Source organism: Aegilops tauschii, chromosome 6 (genome assembly GCF_002575655.3).
Source record: "Aegilops tauschii subsp. strangulata cultivar AL8/78 chromosome 6, Aet v6.0, whole genome shotgun sequence".
Classification (NCBI taxonomy): Eukaryota; Viridiplantae; Streptophyta; class Magnoliopsida; order Poales; family Poaceae; genus Aegilops; species Aegilops tauschii.
In genome coordinates, this window is record NC_053040.3 from 494,418,126 (window position 1) to 494,436,816 (window position 18,691).

Below are 18,691 nucleotides of genomic sequence, written 5' to 3' on the forward strand. Positions count from 1 at the left end.
GAGCATAGGTGTTCTAGGTCACAATTAGCTAAGATGCAATCACGTTAGGCACTAACTAAAGAATGCCTTTTAAAAACGAAGCACTAAAGAGTTGTTCCAATAACATGCAGTTGTACTTATAGCCCACTGAATCATATGATGTATTCGTTTCCTTATCTTTTCTTTTTCTCAGTTTGGTAGACATGTTCTTTACATAAATAACATGTGTCACATCATTGGTTAGGACGAACGGTTCGTCAGTGTAGCCAAGATTGTTCAGATCGACTATTGTCATTCCGTACTATGGGTCTACCTGTACCCCGCCTCCTGACAGATTGACCCATTTGCACTTAAACAAAAGGACCTTAAAATCATGTCCATAGTCAAGTTTCCATATGTCCATTATGTAACCATAATATGTGTCATTTCCCCTCTCGGTTGCTGCATCAAAGCGGACACCGCTGTTTTGGTTGGTGCTCTTTTGATCTTGGGCGATCGTGTAAAATGTATTCCCATTTATCTCGTATCCTTTGTAAGTCAATACAGTCGAAGATGGTCCCCTGTACAACGAGTACAGCTCATCACAAACAGTGGTGTCACCTCTGAGACGTGTTTCCAACCAACTACTGAAAGTCCTGATGTGTTCACATGTAATCCAGTCGTCACACTGCTCCGGGTGTTTGGAGCGCAGATTATTCTTGTGTTCATCGACATATGGGGTCACCAAAGTAGAGTTCTGTAGAACTGTGTAGTGTGCTTGAGACCAAGAATGCCCGTCCCTGCATATTATTGAGTCCGCTCCTAGCGTGCCTTTTCCAGTCAGTCTCCCATCATACCGCGATTTAGGGAGACCTATCTTCTTAAGGCCAGGAATGAAGTCAACACAAAACCCAATGACATCCTCTGTTTGATGGCCCATGGAGATGCTTCCTTCTGGCCTAGCACGGTTACGGACATATTTCTTTAGGACTCCCATGAACCTCTCAAAGGGGAACATATTGTGTAGAAATACGGGGCCCATAATGACAATCTCATCGACTAGATGAACTAGGACGTGCGTCATGATATTGAATAAGGATGGTGGGAACACCAGCTCGAAACTGACAAGACATTGCGCCACATCACTCCTTAGCCTTGGTATGATTTCTGGATCGATCACCTTCTGAGAGATTGCATTGAGGAATGCACATAGCTTCACAATGGCTAATCGGACGTTTTCCGGTAGAAGCCCCCTCAATGCAATCGGAAGCAGTTGCGTCATAATCACGTGGCAGTCATGAGACTTTAGGTTCTGGAACATTTTCTCTGAAATATTTATTATTCCCTTTATATTCGACGAGAAGCCAGTCAGGACCTTCATACTGAGCAGGCATTCAAAAAAGATTTCCTTCTCTTCTTTGGTAAGAGCGTAGCTGGCAGGACCTTCGTACTGCTTTGGAGGCATGCCGTCTTTTTGTGCAAACGTTGCAGGTCCTCCCTTGCCTCAGGTGTATCTTTTGTCTTCTCATACACGCCCAAGAAGCCTAACAGGTTCACGCAAAGGTTCTTCGTCACGTGCATCACGTCGATTGAAGAGCGTACCTCTAGCTCTTTCCAGTAGGGTAGGTCCCAAAATATAGATTTCTTCTTCCACATGGGTGCGCGTTCCTCAGCGTCATTCGGAACAGTTAGTCCGCCGGGACCCTTTCCAAATATTACGTGTAAATTAGAGACCATAGCAAGTACGTGATCACCGGTACGCATGGCGGGCTTTTTTCGGTGATCTGCCTCGCCTTTGAAATGCTTGCCTTTCTTTCGACATTGTGTTGGGGAACGTAGTAATTTCAAAAAAATTCCTACGCACACGCAAGATCATGGTGATGCATAGCAAGGAGAGGGGAGAGTGTTGTCCACGTACCCTCGTAGACCGACAGCGGAAGCGTTATCACAACGCGGTTGATGTAGTCGAACGTCTTCACGATCCGACCGATCAAGTACCGAACGCACGGCACCTCCGAGTTCTACACACGTTCAGCTCGATGACGTCCCTCGAACTCCGATCCAGCCGAGTGTTGAGGGAGAGTTTCGTCAGCACGACGGCGTGGTGACGATGATGATGTTCCACCGACGCAGGGCTTCGCCTAAGCTCCGCAACGGTATTATCGAGGTGTAATATGGTGGAGGGGGGCACCGCACACGGCTAAGAGATCTCAAGGATCAATTGTTGTGTCTATGGGGTGCCCCCTGCCCCCGTATATAAAGGAGCAAGGAAGGAGGGGGCCGGCCCTAGGAGGGGGCGCACCAAGTGTGGAGTCCTACTAGGACTCCCTAGTTCTAGTAGGATTCCACCTCCCATATGGAATAGGAAAAGAGGAAAGGAAAAAGAGAAGGAAGGAAGGGGGCGCCCCCCTTCCCTAGTCCAGTTCGGACCAGACCAAGGGGAGGGGTGCGGCCACCCTTGAGGCCCTTTTCCTTCTTTCCCGTATGGCCCAATAAGGCCCAATATGTATTCCCGTAACTCTCCGGTACTCCGAAAAATACCCGAATCACTCGGAACCTTTCCGAAGTCCGAATATAGTCGTCCAATATATCGATCTTTACGTCTCGACCATTTCGAGACTCCTCGTCATATCCCTGATCTCATCCGGGACTCCGAACTCCTTCGGTACATCAAAACTCAATAAAACTGTCATCGTAACGTTAAGCGTGCGGACCCTACAGGTTTGAGAACTATGTAGACATGACCGAGACACGTCTCCGGTCAATAACCAATAGCGGGACCTGGATGCCCGTATTGGCTCCCACATATTCTACGAAGATCTTTATCGGTCAGACCGCATAACAACATACGTTGTTCCCTTTGTCACCGGTATGTTACTTGCCCGAGATTTGATCGTCGGTATCTCGATACCTAGTTCAATCTCGTTACCGGCAAGTCTCTTTACTCGTTCCGTAACACATCATCCCGCAACTAACTCATTAGTCACAATGCTTGCAAGGCTTATAGTGATGTGCATTACCGAGTGGGCCCAGAGATACCTCTCCGACAATTGGAGTGACAAATCCTAATCTCGAAATACGCCAACCCAACAAGTACCTTTGGAGACACCTGTAGAGCACCTTTATAATCACCCATTTACGTTGTGACGTTTGGTAGCACACAAAGTGTTCCTCCGGTAAACAGGAGTTGCATAATCTCATAGTCAGAGGAACATGTATAAGTCATGAAGAAAGCAATAGCAACATACTAAATGATCGGGTGCTAAGCTAATGGAATGGGTCAAGTCAATCACGTCATTCTCCTAATGAGGTGATCTCGTTAATCAAATGACAACTCATGTCTATGACTAGGAAACATAACCATCTTTGATTAACGAGCTAGTCAAGTAGAGGCATACTAGTGACACTCTGTTTGTCTATGTATTCACACATGTATTATGTTTCCGGTTAATACAATTCTAGCATGAATAATAAACATTTATCATGATATAAGGAAATATATAATACTTTATTATTGCCTCTAGGGCATATTTCCTTCACATTGATGGTTGGTCGGGAGGAATCGAAGATGGCCCAGGTACACATTCTTCCTGCATCTGTCCAGGTATATACTTTCGGTGTCAGCTAAACAGTGCGTGCACGCGTGGTATCCCTTGTTTGTCTGTCCTGAAAGGTTACTGAGAGCGGGCCAATCATCGATGGTCACGAACAGCAACGCCTTTAGGTCAAATTCTTCCCCCATGTGCTCATCCCACGCACGTACACCTGTTCCATTCCACAGCTGTAAGAGTTCTTCAACTAATGGCCTTAGGTACACATCAATGTCGTTGCCGGGTTGCTTAGGCCCTTGGATGAGAATTGGCATCATAATGAACTTCCTCTTCATGCACATCCAAGGAGGAAGGTTATACATACATAGAGTCACGGGCCAGGTGCTGTGATTGCTGCTCTGCTCCCCGAAAGGATTAATGTCATCCGCGCTTAAAGCAAATCATACGTTTCTTGGGTCACTTGCAAACTCAGCCCAGAACTTTCTCTCGATTTTTCTCCACTGCGACCCGTCAGCGGGTGCTCTCAACTTCCCGTCTTTCTTACGGTCCTCACTGTGCCATCGCATCAACTTGGCATGCTCTTTGTTTCTGAACAGTCGTTTCAACCGTGGTATTATAGGAGCATACCACATCACCTTCGCAGGAAACCTCTTCCTGCGGGGCTCGCCCTCAACATCACCAGGTCATCTCGTCTGATCTTATACCGCAATGCACCGCATATCGGTCATGCATTCTAAACCTTGTACGCACCGCGGTAGAGGATGCAGTCATTAGGACATGCATGCATCTTCTCCACCTCCAATCCTAGAGGGCATACGACCTTCTTTGCTGCGTACGTACTGTCGGGCAATTCGTTATCCTTTGAAAGCTTCTTCTTCAATATTTTCAGTAGCTTCTCAAATCCTTTGTCAGGCACAGCATTCTCTGCCTTCCACTGCAGCAATTCCAGTACGGTACCGAGCTTTGTGTTGCCATCTTCGCAATTGGGGTACAACCCTTTTTTGTGATCCTCTAACATGCGATCGAATTTCAGTTTCTCCTTTTCACTTTCGCACTTTTCCTTTGCATCAACAATGACCCGACGGAGATCATCATCGGGCACATCGTCTGGTTCCTCTGGATCTTCAGCTTCCTCTTGATCTTCAACTTCCCCCGTTGCAGCATCACCGTATTCAGGGGGCACATAGTTGTCATCGTCCTCTTCTTCTTCGCTGTCTTCCATCATAACCCCTATTTCTCCGTGCTTCGTCCAAACATTATAGTGTGGCATGAAACCCTTATAAAGCAGGTGGGTGTGAAGGATTTTCTTGTCAGAGTAAGACCTCGTATTCCCACAATTAGGGCATGGACAACACATAAAACTATTCTGCTTATTTGCCTCAGCCACTTCGAGAAAATTATGCACGCCCTTAATGTACTCAGAGGTGTGTCTGTCATCATACATCCATTGCCGGTTCATCTGCGTGCATTATATATAATTATGTGTGTCAAAAGTAAGAAAATTAGACAAGTATCTATCTAAAGTAAGAATTTTTTTTTCTTTCAGAAAGAAGATAAGAACAAGAGGCTCACCACGGTGGTGCCGGCGACGAGATCGGCGCGGGCGATTGACAGCGGTGAAGACGAGGACGGGGCGTGACGGCTCGCTAAACCTAGACAAATCTCGGAAAAAATGGAGCTTGGAGGTCGAGCTTCGAGAGGAGAAAGCTTAACTAGTGTGGCTCGGGCATTTCATCGAACACCTCACATGCATAAGCGGTGAGCTAGAGCACCCAAATGCCCTTCCTCGTCGGCCAGCAAAAAACAGAGCACTGTGGAGTGCTCTGCTCGCCGGTGATGGGGTATATATTGGCAACTCAGTTGTCCCGGTTCGTGACTGGAACCAGGACTAAAGGCCATCCTTCTGTCCCGGTTCCTGCCACGAACCGGGACCAATGGTTGTGGGCCAGGAGCGAGGCCCATTGGTCCCGGTTCGTGCCAAGAGCCGGGACAAATGGGCCCAGACGAATCGGGACCAATGCCCATGAGGCCCCGGCCGGCCCCCTGGGCTCACGAACCGGGACAAATGCCTCCATTGGTCCCGATTTGTGACAGAACCGGGACTAATGGGCTGGCCAGGCCCGAACGAAAGCCCATTTTTCTATTAGTGTACGTGACTTGTATTTTGATCTTTATGATATGAACGAGACACGTATTACCATGAAAAAAAAGCTCGATCGCACGGGATACGTCCTCTAAGTATTTTGCCGTTGGCCGATGTTTTGCTTTTTTTTTCACGTGGCCATGAGCCCATGAACCTTTCCAATTTGCATTGGTGTAAATCTCAAAAAAAAAAATTGCATTGGTGTGGCTAGCCAGCTAGGTTTAGAGTTATTGTTGTATCACATGTCCTACACCAGAAAGACCTACGTACGTACGCTTCACCCTTGTCTCAATCACATACGTACGCTTCACCCTTGAACTTTGCAGATTCCATCGCCGCCATTGCAACCCAGAGCAAGAGATCGAGTCCAGCCAACAACACACGACGATGGCGGCCTTGCCCGATGACATCCTCACCGACGCCTTCTCCTACCTGCCGGCCAAGTCAGTCGGCCGCTTCCGAAGCCTGTCGCGTTCATGGCACGCCGCCCTCTCGTCGGTCGTCGAGCTCCACCACCGGCGAGCCAACAGGCCAGGCCAACTCAAGCTTTTCTTCACCACTACCAAAGGGGCCTCGAAAAGAAAAAAGGAATCCTATTTCTATGCTTGGCTGCTCGGTTCTGCTGCTGTGGAGAAGCTCGTGCCCAGCAATTTCTGCTTACCGTCTCCTCTCACCGGGCCTCTCCATGGCCTCGTCCTAGCTAAGTCCTCTGCGCCGACACCGGGTACCACGTCTACAACCCTTGCATTTGCACCGGTGCTGCCTTGACACCAAACCATCGTCCAAGATGGTCCACTGGCCTGTGTGCTACCAGCATGTGGCGTACGGATTTGGTTATTGCTCGGCGGTCGGCGAGTCTAAGGCGGTGCGTCTATTCAGTGCCCTGGAGTATATATGCAGATTCAGTGCCCTGGAGTATATATGTATGCAGATGGCGGGTTTGACGCGAACTGCTGCGAGATCTTTGTCCTAGACAAGTTGGCATACTACTGCCCACCAACCGCCAGTGTTGCGAACCAGCCTGTGGTTGAATGGTTAGGCGGATTGTGGTATCCCAGCCCACTAGAGTTTAAATCCTGGTGCTCGCATTTATCCTGTATTTATTTCGGGAATTCCGGCGACACGTGTTCAGTGGGAGAAGACGTTCCCGTCGACTACGAGACGCCTACGGTGACTTTGTAAAATCTCAAGATATATGCTGGCTCGGTCTCTCGAAGATGCTCATAGGGGTAGGATGTGCGTGTGTGCGTTCATAGGGGTGAGCGTATGCACGTATATATGAGCGCTTGCGTTTGTACTCTGTTCAAAAAAGAAAAAACCGCCCGTGTTCCTGCCAGAGTATTCGGATCTAGGCAACAGTGCCATCGACATTTGCTCAATTTGATCTGTTGTAAACGCGCGTATTTTTACCCACGGTTGCCAGGTGATAGATATGGGAACATGTTATACCCTTGACAAGTATAGATGATAAATCAGTTCAGGGTGTAGGAGCACGGGTATTTTCTCTGTCTGGTCTGCCTATCATATAGAATGGAAACATCAGTTTCAAAACAACAACCTACCACATGTAGGACCGGCGGCCCCTAACCCTGTTTGGCACGCATTGTGGAAATTGGATGTTCCAAGAAAAATCAAGATATTCTGTTGGAGAGCTTTACATGGAATTATACGACTGAAAAGCATACTAATAAACAGGCATGTGGGAACGAGTAGTCACTGTCCTATTTGCCCGTGGGGGGCAGAGGACATCAAGCCTTTATTATTTACCTGTGTAAGAGCTAAGGAAATGTGGAGACAGATGGGTTGCTCGCAGACTATTTTTGAAGCAACACAAGAGGACAGATCGGGCTCCATCATCTTAGACCTGCCAAATCTGCCTTCAATAGGTTTGAAAGAAGCAATAGCGGCCACCTGTTGGTATCTCTGGTGGATGAGGCGCCAGCAAACTCACCACAACCAGAGTACACCGGTGACTAGATGTGCAATGTCCGTTAAAGCAATCTGTATAAATTGCAAAAAAGAAGCCTAACAATCAAAATTGTGCCTGCAATCCGTACAGATGTACTCCCTCCATTTCAAAATAGATGACTCAACTTTGTACTAACATTGAAACAAGCCACCAAGGGGAAATATCAAGCTAAATGTTGATGCCTCCTTTCATGCTGAAACAGGTAGTGGTTCCATGGGTGTGGTGATCCGAGATAGTTATGGCACCTTCCTTGATGCTTCATGCTCTTTTCTACCACATGTATTTGATGCTCATGCAGCAGAAACTCTAGCACTGGCGAATGACATGGGACTACACTCAATTCAAATTGAGTCTGATGCACTGCAAGTGATTAATGCATGCTCGGGACAAGATAGACTCTGGAATGAAGCTTCAGCTATTTGTAATTGGGTCAATGAACCTCCAGATGTCATCGTAGAAAACCTTGCAAACAATGTAACTATTCTACCTATGCAATAAAGTAGCCATGATGGCATTCCCTCAAAAAAAAAGGTATGGTGTGGCTCCGTACCCATACCCTACGGGTGCCATCCCATCCCTAGTCATCACAACGGGGTTCTTCCAAGAGCGACTTAATTTGCAAGCATCATCTTCGATTCTCCATCTTTTGCAAAACAGCTGTAATTCTCATAATTTTTTGGACAATACAGTTTCATTTTTTATTTTGGCTATGTTTATCGCCTCTTTGTGGGACATGGGTCGTCAGATGCCTTATTCCACAACAAATAAAACACGGCTAAAATAAGCTCATACGCAAACCAATGGTGATTGATAGTCACTGACTGAAAATAACTACTTTTAATTTAATTACAACAACAGTACTGTTTCATCGACTTCACATGGAAATAAAATTTCCTAAAAGATGGTGCGGGAAATGAAAAAAGAAAAGGAGCGACCAACACCCTACGCAGCCACAGGTAACAGGCCATTGTGCCTAAGCAGTGGCTCCGGGGACGGCTCCCGTCCTCTGAAAGCAACGAAAACCTGCAAAAAAGATTTTCCGGCGTCGGTAGCGGTCCTCCAACAACTCAAACACAGGGAGAAGATATTCTTCAAAAGTAGCTCGACGACTTACCTCGAGCGGAGATTTTCCACCTCCAAGTGCAAGAACCGTTTCTCTGAATCGTCTGCCCGTCTCCTCAATGGCCTACAAACAAACAACAGGGATTCATCAGCAAGATTGAAAAATCATCGTGTTTTTTTTATTTTGCAATAATGGCTGGACGCAGTTTGGAAATACATACATTTGGCAAGATAATCAAATAAAGTTGAGCGAACAAGTAACAAAAAGAGACATGCTAGTATCAGTTTCCTCTGAGCGGGCGGACAACATACCTTCTCATTATCCAGACCAACATCTTCAAATGCTGAGAATGCATCAGCTGATAGTACTTCAGCCCACTGCAAAGAGGACACGGAAAGATACAAGCTTTAGTCGTGTTCACCATCAGGGGTCAGGACAAACAGAAATTCAGATGTGCTATGACAATCTACCTTGTAACTGTAGTATCCAGCTGCATAGCCACCTGCACATAGCTCATGATGTAAATGAGAAGCGGAATCCATGATGAATCGGGTGAATTTACATGTTAGTCAAAGCGTGGCAAACCTGCAAAAATGTGGCTGAATCCACACAGGAATCTGTCCTCTGGCAGAGGAGCGAGAACCTGGGTTTTTTCTGCAACCCTTCGGTCAACATCATACACGGACACTGGTCCACTTGGATCATAAGTTGTATGCAGCTCCATATCCACACTTGCAAAACGTATCTGCAGACAAACATTTAATTATTCAAATGTTTGATTAAAAACATGTGCATACAACATCCCACCTATCTTACAAACAACAGTTTTCAAGCCATAAACATTCCATTTCAAGTAACTGTTTCTAAAATTTAAATCAGTTATAATGGTCTGATTGCATATATGTCTAGTCATCAAGTTCATCGACCTTTGACTCAAGCACGCAAGTTTAAGGACGTACGGTGAAATTTGCGATATGCAATGTAACCATTACAAAACAATACCAAATAATGATAACAACAAGGAAAGCATGAGAGCCCAAGCCAACATACCTGACGGAGACTGAAGGTGCCAGCACGGAAATTCTTTGCAGCAACAAGCTTAGCATAGATTTCCTCTGGAAGAGGTTCACCGGTTTCATAATGCTTTGCAATGCTTAAAAGAGTATTCCTGTTACATCAACAAAACAAGCCATTAATTACCAGAATCAGGCAAGAATCAAGCTAAACCAAACAAAATAGAGCCATCGTACTTGTGGTAGCACCAGTTTTCCATGAACTGAGAGGGTAACTCTACGGCATCCCATTCTATTCCACTGATACCAGCAACAAAGGCTTCGTCTTGTCTGGTAAGCATATGCTGCAGCGCGTGACCAAATTCATGGAACACGGTTTCAACCTACAGAAGCCATGTGCAATGAATTTTTTCTTACAAAACATAATATGGATAGATGATCTTCCTATATATTTACAGCATGCATACATATCATAACTTCTCTTATATGTATATAAGAATACCCAGAATAATATACCATAAGAAGTACGCTGCTTACCTCACGGAAGGTCATAAGACTGGGCTTATCGCCAACTGGCGGCATCTGATTACACACCATATGGGCAACAGGCAGCCTTACAGAAGACCCATGGCGAGCTAGCACACTACTACGAGAAAAGACGACATTCATCCAAGCCCCACCACGCTTTTCAGATGGTCTTGAGTATGGGTCGAAGTAAAAATAAGCAACGGGGCTATTGGAAGAATCTTTGACACAATAAAATTTGACGTCACTGTTCCAAACCTGAAAGAGTGATCACTGGTCAACATTTGCAGAATATTTACTTATGTTAAGAGAAGTGAATGGATACTTACAGGAGCCAATCCATCTGCAGCTTCAACGGTTATTCCAAAGAGCTTATTCGCAAGACTGAAGAGGCCATCCATAACCTTAGGCAGTGCAAAGTAAGGACGCAGCCCTTCCTGCAATGGCAACGCTCAAGTCAGCTCAGTGGCACATATCATTATGATGTGCAGTATGTCAGCACTTTGTTTTAAGCAGAGCAATTTTGTTCAGCAAATATATATTGGATAAGTCTCAGCAACATATTGGATAAGTCTCAGCAACAGAAATGCAAGGAAATGTAGTCGAAACAGTTCTGAAAGCAGACTAATGAGAAACCTATCAAATCGCAGCAAAAAAAACATTGAAATATACTTCTGTAAAGAAAGAACCTCATCGATGTCATATTTAGATTCCCGCAGTCGTTCACTCCAGAAGTTAAGATCCCAGTGTGCTAGATCATTGGCTTCTGCAGAACCAGAATCTTTCACAAAGGCTTTTAGGTCTTCCATATCTGCATTAAGAAAAGCAGCAGTTAAGATATTTGTGGTATTTCATCCTAGTCCTTGGCCTTCATAGAAAGATACATGAAAAAAATATTTGCTAATGGAGAGATATAACGATGGTGACGGATAGTTGCTCCTACTTTTGTTTGGGATCTCAAGAGAGTCAAGGTGGCAATACAAAAACAAGAAGCACAACATCAAACATAAATGATAAAAGAGAAGTCCAAACTCCAAAATGTATCTTCTGCTACGACAACTCCAAAATATCTTAATAAAATAGGCAAAAGGAATCTGGAACTCTGGCTAGAAAAAAGGATCTTATTAATCTGATGTAAAGAATATCAAAGAGAATAACTTGGCTGGTTTTACCTTGGACAGCATGATCCCAGGAAGCAGCACGGATTTTCTCAAGAAGCTCTTGCACCCGGTCAACAGTTGCCATTTTCCGAGCCATGCTTACCTTCATGATTGTCATCAGTTAGCTAAAATACGATAGTACTGGGCACTGTTTTAAATGTGGACAGGGCAATGGTAAGCTTGCGGACCTCAGCAAAGTTCTTGTAGCCAAGTAGTTTAGCCTTCTCTAGCCTCAACTTGAGAATCTGACTTATGATATCGGTGTTATCAAGATCGCCGCTTGATGCACGGGTTAGATAAGCACGATATACTTCTTCACGAAGAGCCCTGTTCTTAGCATGTTGCATGACAGCCATGAAGCTTGGTGCGTCTAGTGTGATCATCCAAGGTCCATTTTCAGCTGAAGCATTTTCATGACCCTAACAAAATAATTTGTCAGCATAAAAATTCATGCAGGTGGAGCAAACTCCTAAGCTACCGTATTTTTGTTCACACTTCATAATGCTCACCTTCGAAACAGCAGTCTGTGCTGCCAAGCCAAGAGCTGAGGCAGGTAAACCATCGATTTCTTTCTTATCAGTAATCAATTTCTCAAATTTCTTTGTTGCATCCAGCACATTTTCACTGAACTTCTCTGACAGCTTTTCAAGTTCCTGAAAGAAAAAAAAATCCATTAACTAACATACATCAACAAGAAGCGGAAATATGAAAGATAACACAGTACTATGTCAGGCATTGGAAGTACCTAACAACATGCGATCAGCAACAAGACTAAAAACAAACTACGCACACCGTAATAAGTGACAACAAAGGTATGCATGGGCAGTCACCACCACAATGGTTCAAAGAAAAAGACATAGATGTAATTATTTTAAGATGCACAGACTCATATACGACAGGGAATGGTTCGCTTGCTAGACCATCAATACATGTACGGTAACGTTTCCAGTCAGGTTGGTACACTTAGCATATGTACAATAAATATAATCTGTCAACATCTGACAAGAACAAATAGCCTACTTGTTGGATTTGATTGAATTTCTCCCTCTGCTCATCCTCAAGCGCAACTCCACCAAGAACAGCGTCCTTTATTTGGCCTGGCGAGGAAGGGAAAAAACACCATTAGGAACGGAAAATGCATATGCAACATGTGCAGTGAAGCAGGAAAATAAAAGCGATGAGACTGACACGAGCCGGCTCTTAGCAAGTATTGAGAGACAGCGACGTTGCTTCTTATTGGCAGCAATACAATTGACTTGGTGTGTCACAGTGGGTGTAGAGAAGGTTGTTACCTTCGACGACACGCTTGCGGGCGTCGCTGAGGCTGTCCCAGTCTGAAGAATTCCTGATGGCGTTGAAGGCCTCGTAGATAGGCTTGCTCTGCCCCAGCCTCAGGTAGAACTTCACTTTCTCGGGCTGTTTAAATTCAAGATGGATCGAGTTAATCAGTTGAAGCAACACGGGGCGTAGCATATGTGGTAGCTGTGTATCAAGCACTTGACTGAAACAGCAAGGAATCGTCAGCCTCTGCCCTCTAGTCTGGTACCATACCCCCAGAAAAAACCATGCGGGCCAAAGTCGTAGTAAGCACTAAAACAGGTTACAGCCAGGATCTATCTATGATAATTTTCTACTACTATGCGCTACTATTGCTGGATAATAATTGGTGGAGCAAGGCAAAGTACAGACACAGGATCTGACGATGCGCTAACTAATGGACGTCCAGATCACGGTGACGGAAGAAGGGGAGAGGGGAGTGTCACCTGTACGTCCTCGACGGCGGCGCGGAGGTCGGCGGAGTCCTTGACGGCCTTGAGGTGGTCGACGACGTTCCAGACGACGTCGAGCCTGTCGACGATGCGCTCGAGCGGGTGGACGAGCTTCTCCCACGCCGGCTCCACGCCCTTCTCCAGCTGCTCCAGCTCGCCCTCCTGCGACCACACCCAAACCAAAGGTCAGATCCGAACGGGCGGAAGGAACGGGGGATAAGAGGGCGTACGAGGCGGGCGAGGAGCGCGCGGATCCCGGGGCGGACGTGCGCGGGCTCGACGCGGTCGAAGGGCGGGAAGTCGAAGTCGGCGAGGAGCGGGTTGCTGCTGGTGTCGTCCGCCATGGCGGAGGAGGCGGTGGAGTAGGCGGAGCAGGCGATTGGGGAGGGGCGGGCGCGGGGGCAGAAGGCGCGGAGCGGGGAGGAGGCGGGGAGGAGGGAGAGGAGGCGGAGGGGGGTAGGGCTGGGCTTCCGGGCGAGGCGGCGGGCGGAGTGGGAGAGGAGGTGGGAGGCGCAAGTGAGGAGCGTGGGAGTCATGGCCGCCGCCAGGAGGAGGAGGAGGGCGAGGAGCACGAGGGTGGAGCGCTGACGTGCCGGGCCCATCCGGGTCACGTGTGGGCTTTGGACGGACGGACGGACGGAGATGGGCCGCAGCGGGAGATAATCCTCTCGGGGTTTTGGACGGCGCACGCCACTCCACGCCGTTTCTGTGGAAAAAAAAAACAAATAACTTTTGCTCAAAACAAAAGAAAAAAGACGTAACAAAGCGGAGCCAGCCCTCCCACCGGCAGGGGCCGAAGCGAGCCGAAACAAATAACTTCGGCGACTATGAAGCGAGCCCAAGGCGCACCTCCATCTCGCCTTCCTGAGCACACCATAATAAAACTCGAAAACACATCTAAAAGCGGAGCGCTCCCACCGGCAAGGGCCGGGATCCACCACGTCCCCATGGCCCTAAGGCCGCCGGAGACGAGGCGGGCCGGCGGGAGGTGGAGGAACCCCATGTTTTTAGGGGAGGAGGCCGCCACGTGTTTACTGTAACTGCAAATGTCCATAGCTCTCTTCTTCTTCTTCTTTTTTGAAAACACAAACATTCATAGGTCAATCCACTAGGAAAGACGTAGTTGTGTTCTTTTACTCCCGTTGCTGAGCCTGAACCTGTGTTTTTACTCCCTCGAATAAAATAGTTGTGCTTGTGAAAATGTACTTCAAACTTTCTACACTTGCACGAATCCCGTGTTTAGATTGGTTGGTTATATATATATATATATATATATATATATATATATATATATATATATATATATATATATATATATATATAGTAATACTTGCACGAATCCCGTGTTGATCCGATGGCTATTAACGGCGACATGGAGATAAGTATTTCTCGGTCACACGAGAAACAACCAAACCGTTAAAAAAAAAGAGAAATAACCAAACTTTTGTTATTATTATTACTGGGCTACTCTGAGCCTCTAATATTGTCTTTTGATTTCCTCGGATTTACTGTCCTTTTTACTCCGCATATAAGATTTGTCTGAAGTCAAACTTCGTAAAATTTGATCATATTTATTGAAATCCAAACAATGTTGCATCTAATGGTATTGATTTCGTATTGTGAATGTTAGAATTTTCTCCAATAAATTGATCAATCTTTACTTCAGACAAAACTTATATGCGAAAGTAAGAAGGACCGGAGGAAGTACATATTCACTGTTACTTTGTTTGTGTACACAACAAGCCATGATATCTATAGAAAACTCTGTTCATTTATCCGGTATATATTCACCTGATTTGATTTGGGTAGCATTTCTCGCGGCAAAGAGCTAGTACGTGCTCTATTTAGCTTTTGACCGGAGTATAGATATAGACATAACCACACATCGCAACCTCAAGTTCCAAGACTTCAAAATTAACAAAGTCACCACAAAAGCCTCGCTATGGATGGAAGCGAGGCATCAAACCTACCTAGGGCTTAGACCCCCCTTAATTGTAGGTTAGGCTTGGCATAGCGTAATCCCTCCTAAAGCAATTTAGTTCCTGAATTGCATTGAAGTAGTTTTAGAGGATGCCCGCAAAAAAAAGAAGGTGGTTTTGGATGATAATAATATCAAAATGCTATGTGTGTACTTGTTTTTTCATTTTAATTCTTCCAAATTTAATACTTTGTAAACCAATTCCAACAATTGCTCAATCAGATTCTTTGAATTGATTGGTGGCCTGCCGCTTTACTGTTTCACAGTTAGTGGTGGATTTCATACATTGGCAAGTAAGGAATACATACATTTCCGTGGGTTGTCATGGAATTCATTCAGTTTTGATTTCACCATGGGATGCAACCCTGCAGCAGACGCATGTACATGGGGATATCTCGTCAGTGAGAACTCAGCAGAGGAGGGAGGGAGGATTGGATTAGCAAGCTAGCAGACTAGCACCGATCAGCAGCACGGCACCGACCGGCCGTTGCTACCGCATGGGCATGGCGGCGATGGCCCGGTTGCAGAGGCGGGAGACGTCGGAGGGGCGCACCGGCTTGATGAGGAACTCCTCCGCGCCCTCGTCGAGGCACCTGCGGATCCTGGCGGGGGAGTTCTCCGACGACATGATCACCACCGGGATGCCGCGCAGCTCCGCCGACTCCTTGACCCGCTTGAGCAGGTCGTAGCCGGTCATCTCCGGCATGCAGTAGTCCGTGATGATCAGCTGCACGCTCTCGTGGCCCAGGCTCAGCACCTCCAGCGCCTTCTTCCCGCTGTCCACCGTCGTCACTGCACAAATTAGAAAGAAGTTCATTCAAGGCTCATTTCTTCTCAGTTCAGATTCAGTCATGGAATGGGATGAAGCGGTACCTCTGTACTTGGAGCTGCGGAGGAGCCTGGAGATGACGACACGGTCGACGAGGCTGTCATCCACCGCCAGGACGTGCGGCGGCTCCTGCACCGTCGTCGACATCGGGCAGAGGCAGCACAAGGGGATGGATGGAGCCGATGCCTGTTGATTTGGTTGACAAGTAAGTAGCTTAATCAGCTGGGCAAGGTGGCAACAGGAAGCAGCAGTTTTATATATACAGGGGTGGTTAGCGAGGGGCCGTCCCACGGAGTAGAACAGAACCCCAAGAAAGAGGCAAAATACAAAGTACAGAAAGAAAAACAAAGGGAGGAGATCTAACCAAATCTCGAGAGCCGGTGGCGCAGCGCTGGCCTACGCGAAGCAGAACAGAATACTATCCAAATCAATCAATAACCCCCGAGTTTTGTAATTCGATTCCCGGGTCCCCAGATTATACTAGTACATGTTGCACATGCCGCAATTGAGCCGAGCTCTGTGACCCCAGGGCCAGGGCAGATGATGATGATGATGATCAGCACCCTCATCTGATTAAAAATGCCAAGCATCAGGCAAGTCAAACGCAGGTGTGAGTGATTAGGAGGATTAGGGCGCTAACTAAACAACCTCGCTCGATCTCATCCGCTCCGTTCCTGATGACTCACCGGTTATCGCTTGGTTTTGTTATGCTGAAACCTAAACGAGATCCAGATCCTGACTAGTATACTGATTCGGTTGGCTGATCTCTAGACAATGGGCATGCATGCTTGCTTCACTCTCATGATTTCGAATCGCGTTAGTTGGTTGCCTAATTTGGATATATCTCAAGAAGCCAGGCAACTCTGCTAGGTGCACTGTCTCTTGTTTCGGCCAACAAAAACTATGCCCCAAACACTGAACCTGTCGACGGTTTCAGGCCGAGCAAGGAAGGGTTAAGGTATGCAATGTAAGGCGCTGAAATTGGAGCCGAGTTCAAAATAACATTTAAGAGAAGGTGTATCTACCCCGACCACAGCCTATGTTGCCCACCCAACAGCAGGTGTACTAAACCATCCACGTCACGAAGAGTAACTAATTCTGGAGCACCACAGAATAATGCTTTTGATCACGCACGAACTGTGCACATTCATCATATAATTAAGAAATAGAGCATCTTTCGGATCATTAGTTTTTGTGCGCGGCAACTACTGCCCCCGCCCTGACCCTGCTCCAATATTGAACTGGCAGAAGCGTGCAATAATTCGCGAGGCAACCAAAGATATAAGAGCCCAGAGATTCTGAAACATGATGTCTGACCTGAAGAAGCCCGTTTTTTAAACTCGTGGAGTCAGTTCCTCTGCATCTGGACCGCCATTCAGAGAGCCCGCATCCATGCTCCAGCGGATGGCGTGTGAGGGCAACATGGCTGGTCGCGGAAGGGGGATTGGTACTGCTCATTGATCTTGGGAGCTGCACAACTTTTATTTCTTTCCGGGGTATTTTACTGGCTCATATTCAGAAGCGTACAGGTGTTAGCTGTCCATGCACGAGCCGCTGCTCCTGCGTAAACATCAAAAGAACAGAAGCAATAAGGTCAACTCAAGAGAAACGCAATTCAGCTGTTGCTTCTGGTAAACATAAGAACTACAAGGCTAAATGTCAACCATGTGATGTGGTACATGCACTCAAATGAAGATGGTACAAATTTAGGACCTGAAAAATATAATCTACAGGAAAACTGATGCAATATACCGAGTTCGTGGCACATTGCTTACTATCAGAGTCCTTCAACTCCGAGGGCACCTATTGTGGGTTTGCTTTCGAAAAATATACGAACCCAGACTACACTGCCTGCATGACAAGGCACATCTTTCATCAGACAGATGGCATCATGGAGCACATGAGGTCCCTGATTTCAGGCTGTTCACATCAAGCATTATCATCCAAAAGATTTAATGGGTTGACATACAGTTAACCACAGCACTACGTGAGATTGACAAAAAAAATTAAAGTTTGGGATCGATACTCTATGCAAGTCAACCATGTCACTGTGATCTGAAGCATCTACCATGATCAGCCGACCGAAAACCACGAGATTGTAACAGTTCATTGACAGCTGGTGGCATGAACGCAATGATGCACAACTGAGAGTTAATCAATCAAAGTGCATTGTACTCCCTCCGTAAACTAATATAAGAGCGTTTAGATCACTACTTTAGTAATCTAAACGCTCTTATATTAGTTTACAGAGGGAGTATCAGACAAGTACTGACAAACCAGACAAGCCTCATTAAACATGGTTCATCTAGGGTGAGTGGTGACAGACTGACAGTTCTCAGGATATCCTATCAATCACACAAATCACAGAAATACACCCAAATTTCATATATATGACAAGTAGACAAACTAGTTTGGACCGAACTATAGTTTACTAGTACTGGACCTTATCAGAATCAAAATAGTACTCCCTCCGTCCAAAAATAAGTGACTCAACTTTGTACTAACTATGTATTAAAGTTAGTACAAAGTTGAGTCACTTATTTTAGGACGGAGGGAGTATCACACATCTTGTAACATGAGATGCAACAATTTTGAGTTACCAAATGTAGTATCTCTCCGATGGGGTTGTCTCAGGACATGGATGGGATGGTCTTCACAGAGAGCCATTGTTTGACTGATAAAGAACTGCAACACAATAGTTATGTAGAATAGCTGCAGGACAAATTTATAATG

The 18,691-nt window shown here is 46.2% G+C and overlaps 2 protein-coding genes across 3 annotated transcripts; both read right to left on the bottom strand.

Annotated features, from left to right (window-relative positions):
- Window positions 1–8,410: 8,410 nt before the first annotated feature.
- On the bottom strand, window positions 8,411–13,797 carry LOC109787312 (probable cytosolic oligopeptidase A). The gene is made up of 17 exons (XM_020345876.4): window positions 13,382–13,797; window positions 13,146–13,313; window positions 12,675–12,798; window positions 12,403–12,479; window positions 11,892–12,035; window positions 11,571–11,801; window positions 11,395–11,485; window positions 10,912–11,033; window positions 10,552–10,659; window positions 10,235–10,480; window positions 9,935–10,080; window positions 9,735–9,852; window positions 9,270–9,429; window positions 9,155–9,186; window positions 8,996–9,061; window positions 8,736–8,807; window positions 8,411–8,644 (listed from the first exon to the last, which is right to left on the bottom strand). The coding sequence occupies exons 1-17, from the start codon at window positions 13,751–13,753 to the stop codon at window positions 8,564–8,566; spliced, it is 2,358 nt and encodes a 785-aa protein (XP_020201465.1). The 5' UTR covers window positions 13,754–13,797; the 3' UTR covers window positions 8,411–8,563.
- Window positions 13,798–15,339: 1,542 nt separating this feature from the next.
- LOC109787313 (two-component response regulator ORR3) lies at window positions 15,340–18,689 on the bottom strand. Of its 2 annotated transcripts, XM_020345877.3 has the most exons (4): window positions 18,559–18,689; window positions 17,276–17,518; window positions 16,003–16,144; window positions 15,340–15,921 (listed from the first exon to the last, which is right to left on the bottom strand). In XM_020345877.3, the coding sequence occupies exons 2-4, from the start codon at window positions 17,414–17,416 to the stop codon at window positions 15,620–15,622; spliced, it is 585 nt and encodes a 194-aa protein (XP_020201466.1). In that variant the 5' UTR covers window positions 17,417–17,518; window positions 18,559–18,689; the 3' UTR covers window positions 15,340–15,619. The 2 variants fall into 2 exon arrangements, with proteins under 2 accessions (XP_020201466.1, XP_020201469.1); XM_020345880.4 differs by lacking the exons at window positions 17,276–17,518; window positions 18,559–18,689 and adding an exon at window positions 16,323–16,460.
- Window positions 18,690–18,691: the final 2 nt, after the last annotated feature.